This window comes from Salvelinus sp. IW2-2015, unplaced genomic scaffold, assembly GCF_002910315.2.
Source record: "Salvelinus sp. IW2-2015 unplaced genomic scaffold, ASM291031v2 Un_scaffold16629, whole genome shotgun sequence".
Taxonomy (NCBI): domain Eukaryota; kingdom Metazoa; phylum Chordata; class Actinopteri; order Salmoniformes; family Salmonidae; genus Salvelinus; species Salvelinus sp. IW2-2015.
The window spans coordinates 95844-116598 of NW_019957680.1; the positions used below are offsets into that span (position 1 = coordinate 95844).

Genomic DNA, 20755 nt, shown 5'->3' on the forward strand with positions numbered 1-20755 from the left:
GTGAATATCTCAGTAATGTATTGGCACTATCCAGAGATAGTCAGAGATATATCTATATTGATATAGACATCAAGATATCTTGTTTTAATTACAATTATTTTGGAGACCAATACATTAACTACAACAACATTTTCAGTAACGTTACAGAAAAGTTWTACTTGCTATCACTGTGATATGTGTTTTTCATCATCCTTGGTTGAATGCACTGACAGCACCCGCTAAATGACCAAAATGTAAATGCAAAAATAAAAACTTGCAAAAAACACTGGGTCATATGTCGCTGCATGGATAATTCCAGTAATATAATGTAAATTAGATTACAGTAACATTTTAGGTGMCATAAAATAGATTACCGTAAAATGGATTACAGTAGCTGTATTGTAAAATAAATTACAGTAACTTACTGGCCAATTTCTGCCAGTAAGTTGCTGTACTTTTTACAGGAAATGTTTTACAGTGTATATCTGGTGAAAACATTCATATTCACAACAATTCTAGCTAACATAGTCCATAACACTTGCATTAACGAAAACATTTATTTTAAACTATAGGTTGTCACTGCCAAGTTATCCTTTCCAATGTAATTTGTACTCTTTGTGTCCGAATGTCTGTCTGTCTCTGAGTCTGTGTGTGGGCGTGAAGTATAGGCAATAATCTGTTCATAAACGGCCCTATTTCATGTTCTGATCGCCTCTCGTTGGCAGCTCTATCCCAGACGTGTTACCATGGTGCGCAATGTTTATCTAGCGTGTGTGTGTGTGTGTGTGTGTGTGTGTGTGCGCGTGTGCGTGCGTGCATGTCTGTTGAGAAAGGGGGAGATTTGTGACATCACAGAGAGGGGTGGTGGAAAGCGAGTGGTTGGTGCAGACGGAGAAGAGAGAGGAGAGGAGCAGTTTCCATCCCGCTCTGGGCGCAACCTCATCCATCAATCCATGGGAGCAGAGACATTACCCTTTCCTCTATAGTGGAGATCAGTCTGAGTCCATCTCCTGTCTTGTACTAGGCGCTGGCTGTGCGTAAAACACCGAGGAGAGCCTGGAGTCAAGAAGTGCGCCAGGACGGATCCGGAGAACCCGGGTCTATACAGACGGCAGAGGAAGTTTCTGCTCTGCCTGATGGTTACCTCCAGAGTGATTTAGTCATTTGGTTTGCTTGACTTTTGATMTCCGTGGTTGGAGAGGAGATGGTACACCGCCAGACCTGAGGACATTTTTGGATTGTCAGTGTACGGTTAGGCTACCGTGGACCGGAGAGAGAGATGAAGTTCGGTAAGAAGAGCGTCTGTGTACTGAACGTGGGGGGTACCCGGTACGCCTTCCCTGGCGAGGTGATCCGTGATTTCCCACTTCAGCGCGTGAGCCGCCTGCACGCCTGTGTAACGGAGAAGGAAGTCCTCGAGGTCTGCGACGACTACGACCAGGATAGCAATGAATTCTTCTTCGACCGGCACGCGCAAGCCTTTGTCTTCATTATGCTCTACTTGCGCTCCGGAAAGCTCCGATTCGTCCCGGGAGTGTGCGCGCTCTCCTTTTACAGCGAAATGCTGTACTGGGGGCTTGGGAGCGCGCATCTGGAGTTCTGTTGCCAGCGGAGACTAGACGACACCGGTTACTCCGAAGAGGACCTGATTATGCGCGCGGAGGACAACGAGTCCCGGAGCGAGGTGGAGGTGGAGAAAGGTGTGTGTGTGTTGTCAGGGGCGTCATGCACTCATTATTTTAGAGGGGGCACAAAACATGATGATTGAGTGGGGGGGGTTTGCATTTCTCAAACACCTGCAATCTAGTGTGTGTTTGTGCACTGGTATATTATGCCTAATTCTATATAATAAAACAAATGTATACTTTTCTGCATAGGTTATCTAAGCATAYCTCTTTACCTGTTCAATTGTTATTTTACTTAATGATGCACATTGATTCATTAAGAACTTTTATGCCTTAGGAGTTTAGTACAACTACCACACTGGTATATAGTGTCATAACCCAATAATTAAATACATTTTAGTCAATTGTGTATCTATTTATTGTCATTTGAGTTTTGAAAAGAACAATCTAAATGGCTGTCAATCTTTGCATGCATGCATCTAAYGATGAATTTCACAGTGGACAATGTCTATGAATTCATAGGCAGTGATTTTAATTCGCTGTCTATGAATTTCCAACTTCATAAAATTGCTAGGTGGCTAGTATTACAGAGAAACAACAAAACATTTGCATTTTATTTATTCATCAGGAAGGAGTTAATAGGCTACATATACTGARCAAAAATATAAACGCAATGAGGAAGAATTTTAACAATTTTACTGAGTTACAGTTCATATAAGGAAATCAGTCAATTGAAATAAATWAATTTGGCCCTAATCTATGGATTTCACATGACTGGGCAGGGGCTCAGCCATGGGTGGGCCTGGGAGGGCATAGGCCCACCCACTTGGGAGCCAGGCCAAGCTAAATCTGAATTAGTTTTTCCACACAAAAGGGCTGGTCTCAGACGATCCTGCAGGTGAAGAAGCCGGATGTGGAGGTCCTGGGCTGGCGTGGTTACACATAGTCTCAGGTTGTGAGGCTGGTTGGACGTACTGCCAAATTCTCAACATAAAAATGTTGAAGGAGGCTTATGGTAGGGAAATKAACATTAAATTATCTGGCGACAGCTCTGGTGGACATTCCTGTAGTCAATATGCCAATTGCCAGTGGTGGAAAAAGTACACARTTGTCATACTTGAGTAAAAGTAAAAATACCTTAATAGAAAATGACTCAAGTAAAAGTGGAAGTCACCCAGTAAAATCTTACTTGAATCAAAGTCTTAAAGCATTTGGTCTTAAATATACATAAGTATCAAAAGTAAATATAACTGTTAAAATATAGTTAAGTATCAAAAGTAAAAGTACTAATTATTTAAAATTAAACATATTATTTATTTGATTTATTTAACCTTTATATTAAGCAAACCAGACAGCACATTTTCCTGTTTTTTTCTTCAAATTTAGGGATAGCAAGAGGCACGCTCCAACACTCAGACATAATTTACAAACGAAGCATGGGCTTAGTGAGTATGCTAGATCAGAGGCAGTAGGGATGACCAGGGATGTTCTCTTGATTAGTCTGTGAATTAGGCCATTTTCCTGTCCTGCTAAGCATTCAAAATGTAACAAGTACTTTTGGGTGTCAGGGAAAATGTATGGAGTAAAAAGTACATCATTTTCTTTAGGAATGTAGTGAGGTAAAAGTAAAAGTAGTCAAAAATATAAATAGTAAAGTACAGATACCACAAAAACTACTTAAGTAGTACTTTCAAGTATTTTTTACATAAGTACTTTACACCACTGCCAATTGCACGCTCCCTCAAAACTTGAGACATCTGTGGCATTGTGTTGTGTGACAAAACTGCACATTTTAGAGTGGCCTTTTATTGTCCCCAGCATATGGTGCACTTGTGTAATGATCATGCTGTTTAATCAGCTTTTTGATATACCACACCTGTCAGGTGGGTGGATGGTCTTGGCAAAGGAGAAATGCTCACTAACAGGGATGCAAACTAATTTGTGCACTACATCTGAGAGAAATAAGCTTTGTGAGCGTATGGAACATTTTGGGGATCTTTTACTTCAGCTCATGAAACATGAGACACTTTACATCTTGCGTTTATATTTTTGTTCAGTATAGCTTGATCAAATTMATTTACAAACATACCTCAATCACCAGAAGCTAAAATCAACTCAAACAATGTGTGTGTCGCTCTACACTCTCTCTCCTCCGCTGGCAATACTGCACACACTAGAGTAGCGCCTAGGCATCTCTTTGCTCCTTGCACCTTGGAAAGAACCACTGACTAGGGAGAATGGAAGGGGGGGGTACTCTTTCCCTGGTCCAGTCAGTGTGCCCCCTCCGCCAAACACCACTGACAGAATAAAAAAATWAATWATAATAATGACAAAAGATGTGCTTAAAAATGTTTAGTAATCAATTAAACATCTGAAAAATAAACAAATAGGACAAATCTGAGTTGCCAAGTGCCTTTTTGCCCCCTATGGGTGTTGGGAGCCCCATCTCAAATGTTAGTTAGATAGTTAAACGCCTCTGTCTGTGTCTGTGTCACGGCCTTTGAGTGTGATATGTTTGACACATGTAAAACAGACCTTTGTGTGTGTGTGTGTGTGTGTGTGTGTGTGTCTCTGTGTGTAGGATCAGGGTGGCTAGAGTGGATGCGTCGGACCTTTGAGGAACCGGGGTCATCGGTTGCGGCTCAACTCCTCGCTTTGCTGTCCGTCATCTTCGTCATCATCTCCATGGTGATGCTGTGTATGAGCACGCTGCCAGATTGGAACACCGCAAAACACAACACAGTGGAAGAGCACAGGTACACACACACACTCACAAAAGCGCACGCACGCAAGCAGGGGTCATTGAATTTCAGTCGAACCGGGGTGTTAGTGTGTGTGAGTGTGTGTATGGGAGTGTGTGTGATGATTGTGGGCTTCTCGGTAAGATTGATCGGTGACAACAAGCAGCCGGATGCTGCACAGCAGACAGCCATTGGCTTTAATTTAAAACATTCAWTATCCGCACACACAGACCTCTAATAACCTGGCTGCGAATCAATAAGCAATCAGACGTAGCGACAACAACAGGAGATGTTTTGGCTGGTTAACTCTAACAGTCCTCTTGTCTTCTCTGTGTCTCTCCTTTCCTTTCCCTCTCTGTGTTTCTCTGTGTTTCTCTTTTTATACCTCCTTCTTCTTACAGGATTGTGGAGGCGGTGTGTATCGGTTGGTTCACAGCGGAGTGTGTGGTGCGTTTCCTCGTGGCTAAGGTGTGTTATCTTCTTGGTTCCACACACTAAAATATGATTGTTCCTCAAGGGTTCTTTGGTAAGGGTGATGGTTCTATGTGGAACCATAATGGCTCAAAGAACACTTGGAACTCTTCAATGGTTCTTGAMRGTTCACAAAATGGTTCTTTGTTCTTTTAGTGATAATTAAAATGTAGGGCGGCTCATTCAAATATTTTGGGGTGTGATTTACGTACAGCTCCTTTTTGTGCAACAATGAGTGAGAGTGTCATTCCARTTTATCTAGTGTGTTGTGTTTTGTCATTACGTATTATATATGACTGTGGCTAGTGATTGTGTCTTGTGAAAGACTTACGTATGCCTTGTGTAATTTGAGAACAGKTAACTAATTCAKTCAGTGGTTCCCAATTTTCTCCTCAGGGACCCCCATATGTTCCAGAGGTAGCTCACTWGATTCAACTTGTCAATTAACACAATAAAACACCCATGGAATTTTAACAATATAATATGGCTGACAATAATTAAAAACCCTGTATGGTTCTACAAAAGGATCTAAAAAGAACCTTTCAGATTGAGAAAGGTTTTTTATAGAAACATTCTCCATAAAAGTTCTCGAAAGACCATAAAAAATTATTCTATATAGCCCCAAAAGGCTGGAACTTTTCCTTCTTTTTTCATTACATTAATTTTCTAACCCAAAAATCTAAATCTAATCCAGGACAAGCTGGTCTTCCTGTGTCGGCCGCTGAACCTGATTGACGTGGCGGCCATCACACCTTACTACGTCTCCATGGTGATGCCAGGCGGAGCAGGGGGATTGTCAGGCGTCGCCGGGGTAACGCTGAGGGTTCTGAGGATGATGCGTGTGTTCTGGCTGGTGAAGCTGGCCAGACACTTCCTGGGACTGCAGACTCTGGGGATGACGCTACGCCGCTGTCGTCATGAGATGGCCACCCTCGCCATTTTCCTTACCGTTGCCACGGCAATATACAGCGCATTGGCTCAGCTGCTGGAGCATGGCCTCGACCCTGACCACCGTAACCTTGACRACCGCAGTAACAGAGGAGGAGACTATGCCAGCATCCCAGCTGCCGCATGGTGGGCTGTCATCTCCATGACGACCGTTGGTTACGGTGATGTTTACCCGGTAACGGTTGGTGGGCGCATGCTGGGCGGGCTGTGTGTGGTCAGTGGCATCGTTCTTCTGGCGTTGCCAATCACCTTCATCTACCACAGCTTTGTTCAGTGTTACAACGAACTGAAGCTCCGCTCCGCTAGGTACACACATACACACACACACTGAATATACAGACAGACAGACATGATCAACGAAGACAGACAGCACGACAGACAGACAGACAGACAGACACACACACACACACACACACACACACACACACACACACACACACACACACACACACACACTACACACACACTGAATATATAAACAGACAGACAGACAGACAGACAGACAGACAGCAGCACACACACACACACACACACACACACACACACACACACACACACACACACACACACACACACACACACCCTCTCATCTACAGCTTTGCCCAGCTGCCTAGTTGAACTGACCCCTTCGGCCCCTCCCCCTGAACATGGAACTTTAATGAACTAATAGACTTTTGGACGTCCCTCGTGTCTCCACCAATCCTGTGCCGCCATCTGGAAGCAGGGTAGATGACAGAAGACACACAAAGACCATAAGTCTATGTTTGCATCATATCTCCATGGAAACTACTTTCGCAGAGACAGCTTTTCCCATTTGTGTAGGTTTCAGTCTGAAATAAAAAAGAGAGAGACAAAGAGAGGATGAGATAGCCTGACAGAGATAAAAGAAACAGACAAAGACAGTCGGCATGAGCTCAGCATAAAAGATCAACAGAGACTGTGTGCGTGTTTGTGTGTGTGAATGCATGTGTGAATTTCTATTGATTTTCTCTTAGCAAACTACAAAGTGACAAATTATGTGTTTCTGGTCTCTATTGTCAACAGGTTTCTCGCCTAGTTCAGTTAATGTATGACTGTCAATCATAGCTGTGACGCTGCTGCTCATACACACACACACACACACACACACACACACACACACACACACACAGCAGACTGTTCAGACCATAAACTGTAGCTACAGAATTGTTAACGGGATATGTGATGCTCCATACCCATTGCAGATTGGCTAATGGAAAGCCTCACAAGGAATTTTTCAACTAACCTGTTCTTGGAGATACTATAAGGAAGATACTTTTTTCGTTCTCGATTCAGTAAAAAATGTATCTTAGAAATGATTTCTTGCAAAGATGTTTGGAAATGCATGATGTCTGGCTGCTAAAATGGGAACTCCTCACTCGGTGCAAAACGTGAACTTAATATCTTTCTGAATATTCTCCGGTAAGAACAGGTTAGTTGAAAAATTCCTTGCGAAGCTTTCCATTAGCCAATCTGTAACGGGTATGGAGCATCACATATCCCGTTAACAATTGTGTAGCTACATAAACCATAGTTTCAGACTGGACACAAGTCTGCAGATGATTGGCTGCCTGTGCCTGTGAGTCGCTGTGATTCTGAGAGGAGAAATATGTGAACCAAACACACACACACTCCCTCTCATCCCCCTGTTCATCCCTCTCTCACTTCCTCTCATCCGACTCCTTGCTTCCTCCTGCTGCCCCCCCCACCCCTCAACCTTTATGTAGCTGCACTGTTATTAGTGCTTTATGATTGCAATTACAAATGCTTATAAGTTGAACACTCATTCAATCATCCAACTTTATTGGCAAGCAATTTACAGTTGAAGAACATTCTTTGTTTTTGATAGGGAGCATATCTAGGTGCACTTATTTATATCCCAATGTTTAATTGACAGTTAGCCTAATAAACTAATTATAAACCTTTATAAAGATAATCTAATTGTAAAGTTTTACCCTGTCTTCTTTGGTACTGTCACAGTTCCTTCCACCAATTTAATGTTTTCTTTGAACATTTGAAAAACTTTGTAGAAWTTTTTTTCCCATCTCAAGAGGTAAAAAATAAAGAAAATAAATACTATAGTAAGTGTCTATTAAGTGCCAAATAAAGTAATAGTGTTGACTGTAACAGGGTTGACTGTAACAGGGTTGACTGTAACAGGGTTGACTGTAACAGGGTTGACTGTAATAGGGTTGACTGTAACAGGGTTGGCTGTAATAGGGTTGACTGTAATAGGGTTGACAATTTCATCTTAAATCAGCCACAATGCCCATTGTGACATAGGGAATGTAAGTGTGTTGTGTGCAACAGGGTGTGGCAGTTGAATGCAAGCTTCACATTATTTTTWATTTTTTTACATTGTTAAAACATTTATAGCCTGTCTATCAATGGGTAAYAGAGTTGACGTGTTATGCTCGACACGCTCAGTTTTCCAYCACAAAACACCAGAAAATGGCCCCAAACAGTAGAACCAGCTCACCTGCTTTTAAACTATGATTTGGCTTTTAGATGTTCAATGTTTTTTTGGGAAAAATATTTTTAAAGGAATAGTTTCACCATATTAAATCGAGAGTTCAGTTCACATAACAGGGTTGCCCTTGAAATAAAGGAACAGGTGTAGCCTGTGTGATTCAGTAAATCACATAAAATAAAAAAATTATCTTCAGAAATGACTTTCTCAAAGCAACAAAATAACTAGGGCTTTACAATGACGGTGATAACTAGCAGAAATATTGGGGTTATGTGAGTTGAAATCTTCCTAGAAGTCACAGAGGGTGCACAAAGGGAATTCTGAATTTTGGCACTTTAGCAAGTCTTTATTCATATAACAAATCTGATTGATTTAATTATCCGTGTAGTCTATATTAAAGAGCACTTCATTTAATATAACAGGCTTTTTAAATGTAATATTGGTGAACAATTTCAACTTAAAATATCAAAGGGACGCAATACTCTTTGGGATTGTGGTTTGGCCATGGGGTGGACATAGCTGTTACATTTCTGAACGGGCAGTTCAGAGACACCTCAGTGCGTCACTTTCCGTCGACGCTGCCTCGGGAAAGACCCTTTTCGCCGGGTGTTTTTGTCGAGGGAAGCTGTGAGTTTTGTAACAGTAACTACTCGCCATCTGACCTGTCCTTCATCTGGCAACATGACATACTACAAGTTCAGCGGGTTCAGCCAGAGGTTGACAGGGTCGGCACCGGCCACCGCCTACAGTCCGCAGGTAAGCCCAGGAGAGCCCTAGTCGGACAGTGAGAGGCAGGGTACCTGGCGTTAGTGACCTTCATTAACTAACGGTGCTGCGATCGCTGACAGATCAGCGTATCCGAGAGGCCCGAGCCTAAACGTGAAAAATKTATTTCTTTGAGTTGTGTTAATGGGGATATGAATATTAATACTTTTTAATCTTGACAATGGCTTGTGTAGCTAGTTAGCAGCGTCCCTCCTGTCCTCACTGAGTTGACAAGCACCTGGTTATTTTACTTGTAAAAAGGTGCTTCAAGGAGTTGTCCTAACTTGTGTTGGTGTTGAGATAAAACTGTGTGTTCTGTTCCAGGGTCTGAGGTCTGGTTTGCCAGCAGAGCCTCCCACCATGACGTTTGCTACACCCACCAAGATGGTGTCAGAGTCAGGGCCCATGGTGGAATACCTAGGGGTGAACAAGGTGCCATACTTCCAGAGACTGTTCCAGGTACACACACTCACTCACTCCTCTCACACTCCCCCTTTCTCTATCCTCTAAACCTTTTCCCCYTYAGGAGACTGATAAGATTTGGCATGGGTCCCCAGATCCTCAAAAGGTTATACAGCTGCACCATCGAGAGCATCCTGACCGGTTGCATCACCGCCTGGTATGGCATCTGACCRTAAGGCGCTACAAAGGGTAGTGCGAACGGCCCAGTACATCACTGGGGCCAAGCTTCCTGCCATCCAGGACGTATACAATAGGCAGTGTCAGAGGAAAGCCCATAACATTGTCAGAGACTCCAGTCACCCAAGTTATAGACCATTTTCTCTGCTACCACACGGCAAGTGGTACCGGAGCACCAAGTCTAGGACCAAAAGGCTCCTTAACAGCTTCTACCCCCAAGCCATAAGACTGCTAAACAATTAATAAAATCGCCACTGGACAATTTACATTGACCCCCCCTTCCTTTTTGTACACTGCTACTCGCTGTTTATTATCTATGCATAGTCACTTAACCCCCACCTACATGTACAAATTACCTCAACTAACCTGTATCCCCGCACACTGATTCGGTACCGGTGCCCCCTGTATATAGCCTCGTTAATGTTATTCTAATTGTGTTACTTTTTGTTATTCGTTTTTATTTTAGTCTACTTGATAAATATTTTCTTAACCAACAGTGCAGTTCAAGAAGGGTTAAGGGCCTGTAAGTAAGCATTTCATGGTAAAGTCTACACTTGTTGTATTCSGCGCATGTGACAAATAAAGTTTGATTTGAAGCCCAAATCATACAGGGCGGTGTCCATCAACGATGTGAAGTTGTGTGTAGCGAGCATTAATTCACATACACTGCATAACGTAAGTCAGCCATAATAAACAGTTGTATTCTCTCTCGAAATCGCAGTTCCTCGAGTTTTCCAGGCGTAGCCCACCTAGGAGGCTAAATGCCTATGATGGAAATCAACACTCATATGCTGCCATTGTTGTTGTTGCTATTTTTACTGATAAACCCTAGCCCACAGCCCAATATATTTTAAACTACAGCTTTAGCATAGTATCTCTTCTAATTMTTTTCTACAAATSACCCACTCAATATCTAGATCTGATTCAATTCATTTGAAACAAGGCCCTCCCCAAACATGCACTTAATTTGAACTTCATCAATCGAATTGGCTGTAAGCTACAATGGCGATAGCCTATTGTCAATAAATKACTTTGACAATAAATGACATCGATAACGTGATGTGTAACTCCGAAACACAATCCAGTTGATAAATGTATAGAATTTCGTTGCATTCATGCATTGTTACACCGTTTATTATAAGCACTATCCTATACATAATGTTGGCACTGGCAGTCAAACTTAGCAACACTAAGTAGACACTTTTTAACTATACATGTCACAATTCAATGTTACAGTGCACGAACACTCTATTTTCGGACAATTTATCGGCTAATTTGACCAGCAATGCTCCGCATATACGCACGGAAAAATAAACGTTCTTTCTAATTTTACGCGCTATATGCTYGTGTCGCCGCTGACGCTCGCGGACGTCTGTTTTCTCTTTTTCACTCTCATGTAATCTATTTCCAGCTGAGCCGGCTCGTTSACGCACGTAAAATAAAACTCTGCCTGTGTGATTTGTGCTTAACAGTCCCCTCTCTCTGTCCCTGCCTCAGACGTCAGATGGCGTTCCAGTCCATCTGAAGAGAGGTGTCCCTGACAGACTGTTGTACCGCACCACCGTGGCCCTGACAGTAGGAGGAGCACTTTACTGCCTCGTGGCCCTCTACATCGCTGCACAACCCAGGAAAACGACCTAAACCCAGTCCAGCCCTATATCCCCAGCCAAGTTCACCAGGGGTCTKTTCAGAAGGGCCCAACATTACAGAAGTGTTCAGATTCTTTATAATATTCTGAAAGTTTCACCTCACTGATGACACCCCTGGCTTGGCCCAGGATCAACTAACCCGACACCTATCACATCATCCACGGCTMAAAGACTGAAACTATACAGAGCAAATATGTTGATAATGAGGAGGAACAAAAATATGAATGTAATTATATGAGAACGTGTGATGTCTGTCTGTCACATTTGTATAAAAATAAGTTGATAAATGTGATAAAACAGTTAAATACCCAGTGATCCTCTGTCCTTTATTGGCATGGTTCCCAAAGCACCCAACTGTGTCTCGTCTGCTCCGAGGCACAGATCTGGGGATGGGTACCAAAGAAATTCTGTAGAATTGAAGGTCCCCAAGAACACAGTGGSCTCCATCATTCTTAAATGGAAGAAGTTTGGAACCACCAAGACTTCCTAGAGCTGGCCGCCCGGCCAAACTGAGCAATCRGGGAGGAAGGGTCTTGGTCAGGGAGGTGACCAAGAACCCGATGGTCACTCTGACAGAGCTCCATAGTTCCTCTGTGGAGATGGGAGACCATCTCTGCAGCACTCCACCAATCAGGCCTTTATGGTAGAGTGGCCAGACGGAAGCCACTCCTCAGTAAAAGGCACATGACAGCCTGTTTGGAGTTTACCAAAAGGCACCTTGAATKATTTGACCTGAATGCCAAGTGTCATGTCTGGAGGAAACCTGGCACCATCCCTACGGTGAAGCATGGTGGTGGCAGCATCATGCTGTGGGGATGTTTTTTAGCAGTAGGGACTGGGAGACTAGTTAGGATCAAGAGAAAGATGAACAGAGCCAAGTACAGAGAGATCCTTGATGAAAACCTGCTCCAGTGCTCAGGACCTCAGACTGGGGCGAAGGTTCACCTTCCAACAGGACAACGACCMTAAGCACACAGCCAAGACAACGCAGGAGTGGCTTCGGTACAAGTCTCTGAATGTCCTTGAGTGGCCCAGCCAGAGCCCGGACTTGACCCGTGATTATTATTATTTGACCCTGCTGGTCATCTATGAACATTTGAACATCTTGCCCATGTTCTGTTATAATCTCCACCCGGCACAGCCAGAAGAGGACTGGCCACCCCTCATATCCTGGTTCCTCTCTAGGTTTCTTCCTAGGTTCCGGCCTTTATAGGGGTCTTTTCCTAGCCACCGTGCTTCTGCACCTGCATTGCTTGCTGTTTGGGGTTTTAGACTGGGTTTCTGTACAGCACTTTGTGACATCAGCTGATGTAAGAAGGGCTTTATAAATACATTTGATTGATTGACCCTGAACCCCATCCAACCTGACAGCTTGAGAGGATCTGCAGAGAAGAATTGGAGAAACTCCCCAAATACAGGTGTGCCAAGCTTGTAGCATCATACCCAAGAAGACTCGAGGCTGTAATCACTGCCAAAAGTGCTTCAACAAAGTACTGAGTAAAGAGTCTGAATACTTATGTAAATGTGATAGTTTTTATTTTACCATTTGCAAACATTTCTAAAAAACAGTTTTWGCTTTGTCAATATGGGRTATTGTGTGTAGATTGAGGGGGGGAAACGATGTAATCCATTTTACAATAAGGCTGTGGCTTAACAAAATGTGGAAAAATTCAAGGGCTTTGAATACTTTTCGAATGCACTGAACAACATTGGCTCTCTCTCTGACCGACAGCTTTAGAATGGATGTGACAGACCTATTCCCACACAGCTTTATACAGCCTACAGACTTCTGCACCACAGGTCTGCCAGAGTAAGTGTGTGTTTCTGAAAGACCTCCGTCTGGTGCAGTCTGAGCTGCTGTTCACTTGGCTCTTGGACGCCCTTCGTCTCTTGTGGAGGGGGTGGCTGGCTGTGGTGTTATGCCGGATGCTCCTCTTTGCCTCTATAAGCCATAGAGACATGTCAGGCTCTTTCCTCATTTTATTTGCTAAGGTTTTACATCTACAGGTTCCCTTGGCTTGGCTGACACTAGGCTGCCCAGCTTATTCCACAAGGCTACACATACAATACATCTACCCCGTCTCTCCTCGTCCAATCCGGTGTCTCTCCCTCCTTCACCCTTTCTCTGTGATTGTGTCACGACGACCCACTACAGCTCTCTATCGTGTGTTCTATTGTTCCTTCTCTTAGAGAGAGGGAGWGAGTGACTGGAGAGAACAGCATGTCAGTAACTCTACCTGTCACCAAGACGAGGGAGAAAGCTTGAGGTAAACAGAGAAAAGGCAGTGTGGAGGGGGGAGAGGGTAATAAAAGTGAGGGAGAGCTTGTATGATCAGACCGCTGAAGACAAATGGTCATGAAATATTAATCCCTCTATTAGAGTATTGACTCAWTCCACAGCCCATTTCAGAACCCACTCACTCCCTTATTGCACTCCCTCCCCCCTTTTCTCCTCTTTCCCCCCACTCTCTTTCTTTCCGCACACTCTACCCCCTTCCCTTTCTCCCTCCCCCGAACACAAGGTAAAGATTGGAGCAGTTCTCCAGGGAGGAACAAAAGACAAATTACCTTTCAGTACACAGCAACACACACACAGCCTTGCCATAGTACAGAAAATGAATCAATGAAGTCGTGATATTGAAAGATGGCAGCTAGAGTAATTGGAGCCGTGTGTAATGCACAGCTGTGGCGGTCACTGTTTTGTTGTCTGTAATTACCCAGTTACAAGCCTATTGGATCAACCATAATCAGAGGAATAGAAAGAAAACGTCTGTAGAGAACTAAGACTTTATTTGTCAAAAGGGGGAAGTCGGGAATCTTTTTTTAGGCAACATACAGGAGAGAATCTGTTCACTCCAACAGTCCAGTACATATTCAGATACCAATGGAATACAGCAGGATTACTACAGGGATAATTAGTCAGCTGCCTGGAGGACTGACATATTAACCATATGCACGTACAGAAACGCACACATTCCCCCAGTCCATCACTTCCTCACTCTCCTCCAGTCCATCACTTCCTCACTCCACTCTCTCCCCAGTCCATCACTTCTCACTCACTCTCTCCCAGCCTCACTTCTCACTCACTCTCCCCCAGTCCATCACTTCCTCACTCACTCTCTCCCCAGTCCATCACTCCTCACTCACTCTCTCCCCAGTCCATCACTTCTCACTCACTCTCTCTCCCCAGTCCATCACTTCCTCACTCACTCTCCCCAGTCCATCACTTCCTCACTCACTCTCTTCCCAGTCCATCACTTCCTCACTCACTCTCTCCCCATCCATCACTTCCTCACTCACTCTCCCCCAGTCCATCACTTCCTCACTTCACTCTCTCCCCAGTCCATCACTTCCTCACTCACTCTCTCCCCAGTCCATCCCACTTCCTCACTTCACCTCTCCCCAGTCCATCACTTCCTCACTCACTCTCTCCCCAGTCCATCACTTCTCATCACTCTCTCCCCAGTCCATCACTTCCTCACTCACTCTCTCCCCAGTCCATCACTTCCTCACTCACTCTCTCCCAGTCCATCATCCTCACTCACTCTCTCCCCAGTCCATCACTCCTACTCACTCTCTTCCCCAGTCCATCACTTCCATCACTCACTCTTCCCCGTCCATCACTTCCTCACTCACTCTCTCCCCATTCCATCACTTCCTCATCACTCTCTCCCAGTCCATCACTTCCTCACTCCACTCTCTCCAGTCCATCACTGTCTTGTAGGTGAGGTGGTTTGCGGTGCCAGTGGATCCAGGCGGGAGCGGCGACTAGCCCAGTCAGGTAGCCAATCACTGCACCCAGACTGCAGGAGACGGGCCACACCTACAGACAATTGTAGATAGAAAATCAATGTGTAGAACAGACAAGGCTTGCTGATATGAAAGTAAGGAATTGTGTCAAGCTACTCATGGCCTTTCTGTGTGTGTTCTGACCTGCCAGGGCCGGTCCCAGTCCAATGGGATGGGGAAGGCTCCTAGCCAGGCTCCGACAACACTGCAGCCGACCACCATCTGTAGAGAGGTGTCCCACACCGACATGGCCCTGAAACACACACACAACTATTGTGTATTGTGGTGGCAGCATCATGTTATGGGTATACTTGTCACAGGCAGGGACTAKGGAGTTTGTTAGGATCAACAGAAATATGAAAGGAGCAAACGTAAAACGTTACAAGAAAACCTACCTGTCTTCTGAAAACGTAATCCTATGATAGGGTTTTATTTTTCTGCGGAACAATTACACACATTTATGTAAAAGACGCACCATAGTGGCTTTCTAAGAGGTGCTGAGTGTTCCTGAGTGGTCTAGTTTCAGTGCTGACTTAAATCTGCTTTAAAATAAAATCAGAGACAAGGTTTAAATACCGCTGCCCATCAATGACTCCCAACCAAATTTACTGAGCCTGAGCGATGTTGACAAAAGCTATGGATATATGTTGCCCTAAGAGTTGTGCAAAGTTGGTAGAATCTTAATGAAAATGATAAACAGTGGTAATTACTGACAAAGGAGCTTCCACCTAGTATTAACTCAGGTGGGTTGAGACWTAACCAATTATGTTTCAGTTAGGTTTTTTTCTTAATTTGGAAAATGTTCTATAATTTAAAAAGTATAGGTTGTGTAGATCTGTAGGAAGAATTTTTTAGATTKAATTTTAAGCCAGCAAAATGTGACAAAAGTTCAAGCGGGTGTAGACTATCTATAGGCACTATATWGATATTTAACACACAAATCATCTTCATTGTGAAGCTTGTGATGTAGTTGTGAAGACTGCCTCCTAGTGGACATACGAGAGAGAGCAGCAGAGAGAAAGAAGGAGTTGGAGAAAGAGCTGGGTGACATGGCTTAAAAATCTTTTTTTCCCTAACGTATTCACGATATCTCGAAAAACATATATATATATATTTTCTAAATAAGCTTTGTTGCACAATTAATTATCAATACACTACATTTCAAACAGTCGGGAATAATCAAATGAATTCAGGTACAATTGTACCTAGGCCTAAATATAAGCCTTCAACCCTAATTGAATTATTTGATCAAAATAGTTTAACCTGCTTTTTGTTGTTGCTGCAATAAATCACTTATCTGGCTCTCAAGTCTGTCTATGAAAATGCATTTTTTGTAACAAATGTAAGCTGAAGCATACACAACCACTAATAATGACCAACTTCTGGTAGCAGGTATTATAGGAAATGAACACAGGTCTCAAACAATCTCTCTAGCACAAGCCCACCTGCTAGTGAGTAGCCAGCTAATCTTTATATTTATATTAAAGCCAACTTGTATCTATTTGCTTGCTAACCAGGTAGAACAGTGGAACTGTTATGAATACACCCACCTGTCGGTCTCCAACTGTTTGAACAACATTGCCTGTTCCTTATATAAATACGTATTTTTATGCTCATGGCACATTTACAAAACACAGACTAGACAGCCAGCACATAACAGTCTGGCTAAAATGCTGCTAGCGGTACCACAATGCCACACGTGAAAAACTGAGCATACAGTACATTTTTCACAATCATGTTCAKTGATACTCCCGTCTTGTAGGCTCTGCTCTGTTCTACATTTTGGGAGTTGAGACATAAAAAGGATACCTTTACAAAGTTGAAGTTCTCTATTACAGTAAAATAATGTCTCAATGTGTTTTGGTGTCCATATCACMGATTCTGTTGGACCAAACCTCAAAYGCAAATAGCGAGTTGAAACCGCTTGTTGTCAGAGAGGAAGAAGATGCTCTTTCATTGTTGTTGTTGTTGTGAGTGACAGGGGGAGGGGATTGGTGTCTATGTGCAAGTGGGAAGGTGCACAGTGCACACAGCACAGACGGAGGAAAGGAGATGAGACCAATAAGACAAACACTCAGAAAAACATAACCTAGATTCTTGCGATAAAGGTATTTGGAACTTTGCTCTAATTTCGAATTATCACCCAGCCCTAGTTGGAGAGAGAGTTTGACTAGAGAGAGAATACAAGGATCAGGAAATGCATGAGACCGAGAGAGTCAGAGGTAGATAGAGGTAGTACCCATGTCGGCTGAACACTCTTATCCAAGCCTGGACGTTGGGCCCAAGGACACAGACACACCTCAGAGTGGTCAGACTGGTCAACAACACCGCCAGAGAGAACGTCTCCAACGCAGTCCTAACACAATGAAAAGAGTCAGAAACAAAGACTTACAACACAATCTGACACACCCAATCGTGGCAGTTGGAAACACACATACTCTTGGCAGAACTCACTCCAGTAGCGGTGCTCCATAMAGGATCACTACAGTGTGGAAGGACAGACAGGAGAGGAGCAGGTAGAGACAGGAACGTACCAACCTAGACACCTGAGGGAGCGGAAGAGGAGATTATCAGCTTATACTGTTCAGTACTGGTCTGATATAAAACTGATCATAACCTCAGATGTGTGTGTGCCTCTGTACCTTGTAGGTGATAGTGTGTTTCTTGGTGGGAGAGCTGACCCCCAGCAGCCAGAACAGGGTGATGTTGACCACGGCAACGGCCCCGGCAACAGAGTACAGCCACAGCAGGTGTGTCCCGTACACAGAGAAACCTGGCACTAGCACCGCTGGCACCACTGTCGCCATAAACACCCCTGACGCCATGATGGCGTGGCTGGACGCCATCTGTCTGATCTCCTGGTCCCACATGGTGTTGGAGAGAGGTCTGRTCAGGTCTACCTGTACTGAGATAGGAAATATGGTATCATGTTACATCGACTGAAAGGAAAAGACGTAGCCGTTACAGGGCGAGTACACAACCACCTGTACAATAAAGGCATGGTTAAAACATGCAGACTCAGGGCTGGCAGACAGAGCTGGTTGCATTGTTAATCATTCATCATAATAGTTTGAACCACTAAACCCCCTGGCAATAACGTTAACAGCTATTAGCACAAAACAAACTAACTAGGGAAGATACAAGCAGTGCCAGTGGATATTCTGAATCGCCTTACATTGAGAATCTCTTGCTTCTGAGATGTTGCGAYGTTGACGTTTTTTGGCTGCTAGCTACTGTTTTTGTGGCCTAGCTAGCTTCATCCTTAGACATATGACAGTAGCTACTATTCTAAATGAGACAAATTATCTATACGTGACAGTTTTTCTACATTTCACATAGACACRGACGATAATGTAGTGTTCATTCATCAGACTCACTTCCGTAAACACGGTGCCGAGCAAGGTCAGATGCTTGGACCCACCCTACATTGACTGACATATCTGGCAGCCAATAAGGATTTACCCCACCTGGGAGATCAACAAATCAGAATCGGATGTCCCAGATTAACAGGAAGTTTACAATCTTTGTTGACACACGAGCTACACATTTAGGTACAATTTCTTAGCGAAATTGTTGATTTTTGTCTAAACAAAGAAAAGATGGTTTGCGACAATTGTAAGTACGACCTTTTCAGGATTATTAGAATTTATGTCCGTAAACCATGTTATAAAGCTTACGTTAGAAAACGATGCTGTGTTAGCCGATGGCAGTTATCTTAACGTTACTCTGGCTAGTTAGCTGGCTAGCTAACGTTAGCTGATTCTGTTTATCTGAGCAACAGTATCTAGCTAGAAACTATTGCAGAAGGCTTGTTTTGTTGTTTAGTCTACGTAATTAACATGCCCTATTGTGTATGCRAGAACGAACGAGAAGTGCTTGTGTTCCCATCTCGCCCCATCTTTTTTCTTAATTTCTCCTATTTCTTAACTTTTCTTCCTCGTCCTCTATCTCTTCTCTTTTTCTCTCAGGTGAGAAGAAGCTGGGCAGRGTGATAACTCCAGACACATGGAAGGATGGAGCGAGAAACACTACAGGTAGAGTATTGTAGTTACAGAATTTTGTATTACAATGTTTAGAATTCTTTGATACTCCTAATTCATTACAGTATTGTATTATGTTTATTAGAGAGCGGAGGGCGGAAGCTGAACGAGAACAAGGCTCTGACATCTAAGAAGGCCAGGTAAGACCGTTGTTGTTTTTGTTGAATGATCGGAGTGGGTTGATGTTGTAGATGGTCAGTAATATGTTACAGTAATATGATTATGTCAACAGGTTTGATCCTTATGGGAAGCCAGGAAAGTCAGGCTTTGGCATCTGCAGAATCTGCAAGAGCTCTGTTCACCAATCAGGATCTCACTACTGCCAGGGCTGTGCCTACAAGAAAGGTATTATATCTACCTAAGCACACACAACATGTTTTATTACATTTTGGTTGCTCTTTCAGAAGCAAATTGTGTGACACTTTCACCAGATAACAATCTCCCTTATCTGGTTTGGCAGATGATTGRATGGCTTTTAAACRTCTTCGAAATATGGGTGTGGCTATGATCCGTAAATTGAAAGCAGACCACWACCTGAAATMTACTTCACAAAATKTWAATAATCCATCCARATTTTGGCAAGTAGTGAAAGGTTTGGAGTSCAGAAAAGATACACAGCTTCCTAAACAATTGTTGGTCGACACACAGATTGTAACTGAGAGAATCTCCATTCTGAAAGCCTTGAACCAGCATTTTTTAGATGCAGGCAGTTTATTTGAAAAGGTCAAAGGTATAATTGAGCCCCCTATAAATTTACCTGACACCCCTGTGCACTCCTTCACCAGGTTCTCCTTTTCATCCTTCTCTGTTTCAGAAGTGTGTAAAGCCCTGATTGCCCGAATAGGTTGTAAATCTGAGTCCACTAGAGTTGTGGCTCAGGTGTTCCGCAGGTCGTAGTTTTGGGCCACTGTTGTTCATTTTGTATTCAACAACATTGGGGATCTTATTGAAACAGCGGATGTTCATTTTTATGCAGATTGATACGGTTCTTTATTCAAGTGGTAGTAGTTTATCTTTAGCTTTTGAAAAAAGCCCAAAGAGCATTTAACATCATACAAACAGAAATCTGTATGATTTTAAAGCTGATTCTATATTCGGGTAAAACAAAATGCATGGATTTTCAAATGCCAGGCATGTTAAAATCATGTCATTGCTACATTGGCTGGATACTATAGAGCATTAAAGTGTACAAATATTTGGGTGTGTGGTTGATGATAAGCTGAGCTTCACTGTGGCATGTAGAGAACTTAGATAAGGAAGCTCAAGCTGAAAATAGGATTTTAATTACCGGCACAAGGCTTGTTTTTTCTTTTGAGGCCAGGAAGAGGCCGGTAACGATGTACATTACTGTCGGTTTTAGATTTTAGTGATGTTTATATATATATTATATATATGCAGGCCTCAGCCACTACCATGAGAGCACTTGATTCAGTGTATCATGCATTAGCAAATCAGAAACGATCTAACCACATCATTGTGATCTCTACAGCGCTGTTGGCTGGTCGTCATTGACCTTGCGTAGGCTTAAACACTGGTATACACTAATTATAAGGCCATATTGGGTAAAATGCCATTTATCTCTGTTCTTTTTTAGTCAGGTCAGTAAAATGTAATGATCAAA

The 20755-nt window shown here is 43.2% G+C and overlaps 4 protein-coding genes across 25 annotated transcripts in view; 3 read left to right on the plus strand and 1 right to left on the minus strand.

Annotated features, from left to right (window-relative positions):
- The first annotated feature begins 275 nt into the window (after positions 1–275).
- Positions 276–6214, plus strand: LOC112080976 (voltage-gated potassium channel regulatory subunit KCNG3-like). Its single transcript, XM_024146921.2, has 4 exons — positions 276–1679; positions 4186–4360; positions 4747–4813; positions 5511–6214. Exons 1-4 carry the CDS (start codon positions 1259–1261, stop codon positions 6093–6095), a joined length of 1248 nt encoding a protein of 415 aa, XP_024002689.1. The 5' UTR covers positions 276–1258; the 3' UTR covers positions 6096–6214.
- Positions 6215–8814: 2600 nt separating this feature from the next.
- cox7a2l (cytochrome c oxidase subunit 7A2 like) lies at positions 8815–11616 on the plus strand. The gene is made up of 3 exons (XM_024146926.2): positions 8815–9008; positions 9342–9476; positions 11154–11616. Exons 1-3 carry the CDS (start codon positions 8934–8936, stop codon positions 11295–11297), a joined length of 354 nt encoding a protein of 117 aa, XP_024002694.1. The 5' UTR covers positions 8815–8933; the 3' UTR covers positions 11298–11616.
- A 1208-nt stretch (positions 11617–12824) lies between these two features.
- On the minus strand, positions 12825–18522 carry LOC112080984 (phosphatidylinositol-glycan biosynthesis class F protein). Of its 22 annotated transcripts, none has more exons than XM_070442796.1 (11): positions 18270–18520; positions 17737–17999; positions 17549–17640; positions 17334–17450; positions 15239–15347; positions 15020–15128; positions 14702–14752; positions 14632–14668; positions 14472–14570; positions 14389–14440; positions 14079–14305 (listed from the first exon to the last, which is right to left on the minus strand). In XM_070442796.1, the coding sequence occupies exons 2-7, from the start codon at positions 17962–17964 to the stop codon at positions 14724–14726; spliced, it is 684 nt and encodes a 227-aa protein (XP_070298897.1). In that variant the 5' UTR covers positions 17965–17999; positions 18270–18520; the 3' UTR covers positions 14079–14305; positions 14389–14440; positions 14472–14570; positions 14632–14668; positions 14702–14723. The 22 variants fall into 22 exon arrangements, with proteins under 22 accessions (XP_024002696.2, XP_070298883.1, XP_070298897.1 ...); XM_070442794.1 differs by having other exon boundaries at positions 14472–14510; positions 14702–14871; XM_070442797.1 differs by lacking the exon at positions 14632–14668 and having other exon boundaries at positions 14472–14576.
- Positions 18523–18584: 62 nt separating this feature from the next.
- Positions 18585–20755, plus strand: part of LOC112080985 (cysteine-rich PDZ-binding protein) — a 3921-nt gene continuing 1750 nt past the window's right edge. Inside the window, exons 1-4 of the mRNA XM_024146929.2 lie at positions 18585–18709; positions 19063–19128; positions 19220–19274; positions 19367–19479. Coding sequence (XP_024002697.1) covers positions 18694–18709; positions 19063–19128; positions 19220–19274; positions 19367–19479 — 250 coding nt within the window. The 5' untranslated portion in view covers positions 18585–18693. The remainder of the gene's footprint in view (positions 18710–19062; positions 19129–19219; positions 19275–19366; positions 19480–20755) is intronic.

What these genes read in the sequence shown, in the direction of transcription:
- cox7a2l (XM_024146926.2), top strand. Translation starts at nt 8,934, where the DNA reads ATGACATACTACAAGTTCAGCGGGTTCAGCCAGAGGTTGACAGGGTCG. An exon ending in CCACCGCCTACAGTCCGCAG is followed by an intron (nt 9,009 to 9,341) that starts GTAAGCCCAGGA and finishes GTTCTGTTCCAG; the next exon opens with GGTCTGAGGTCTGGTTTGCC. An exon ending in ACTTCCAGAGACTGTTCCAG is followed by an intron (nt 9,477 to 11,153) that starts GTACACACACTC and finishes TCCCTGCCTCAG; the next exon opens with ACGTCAGATGGCGTTCCAGT.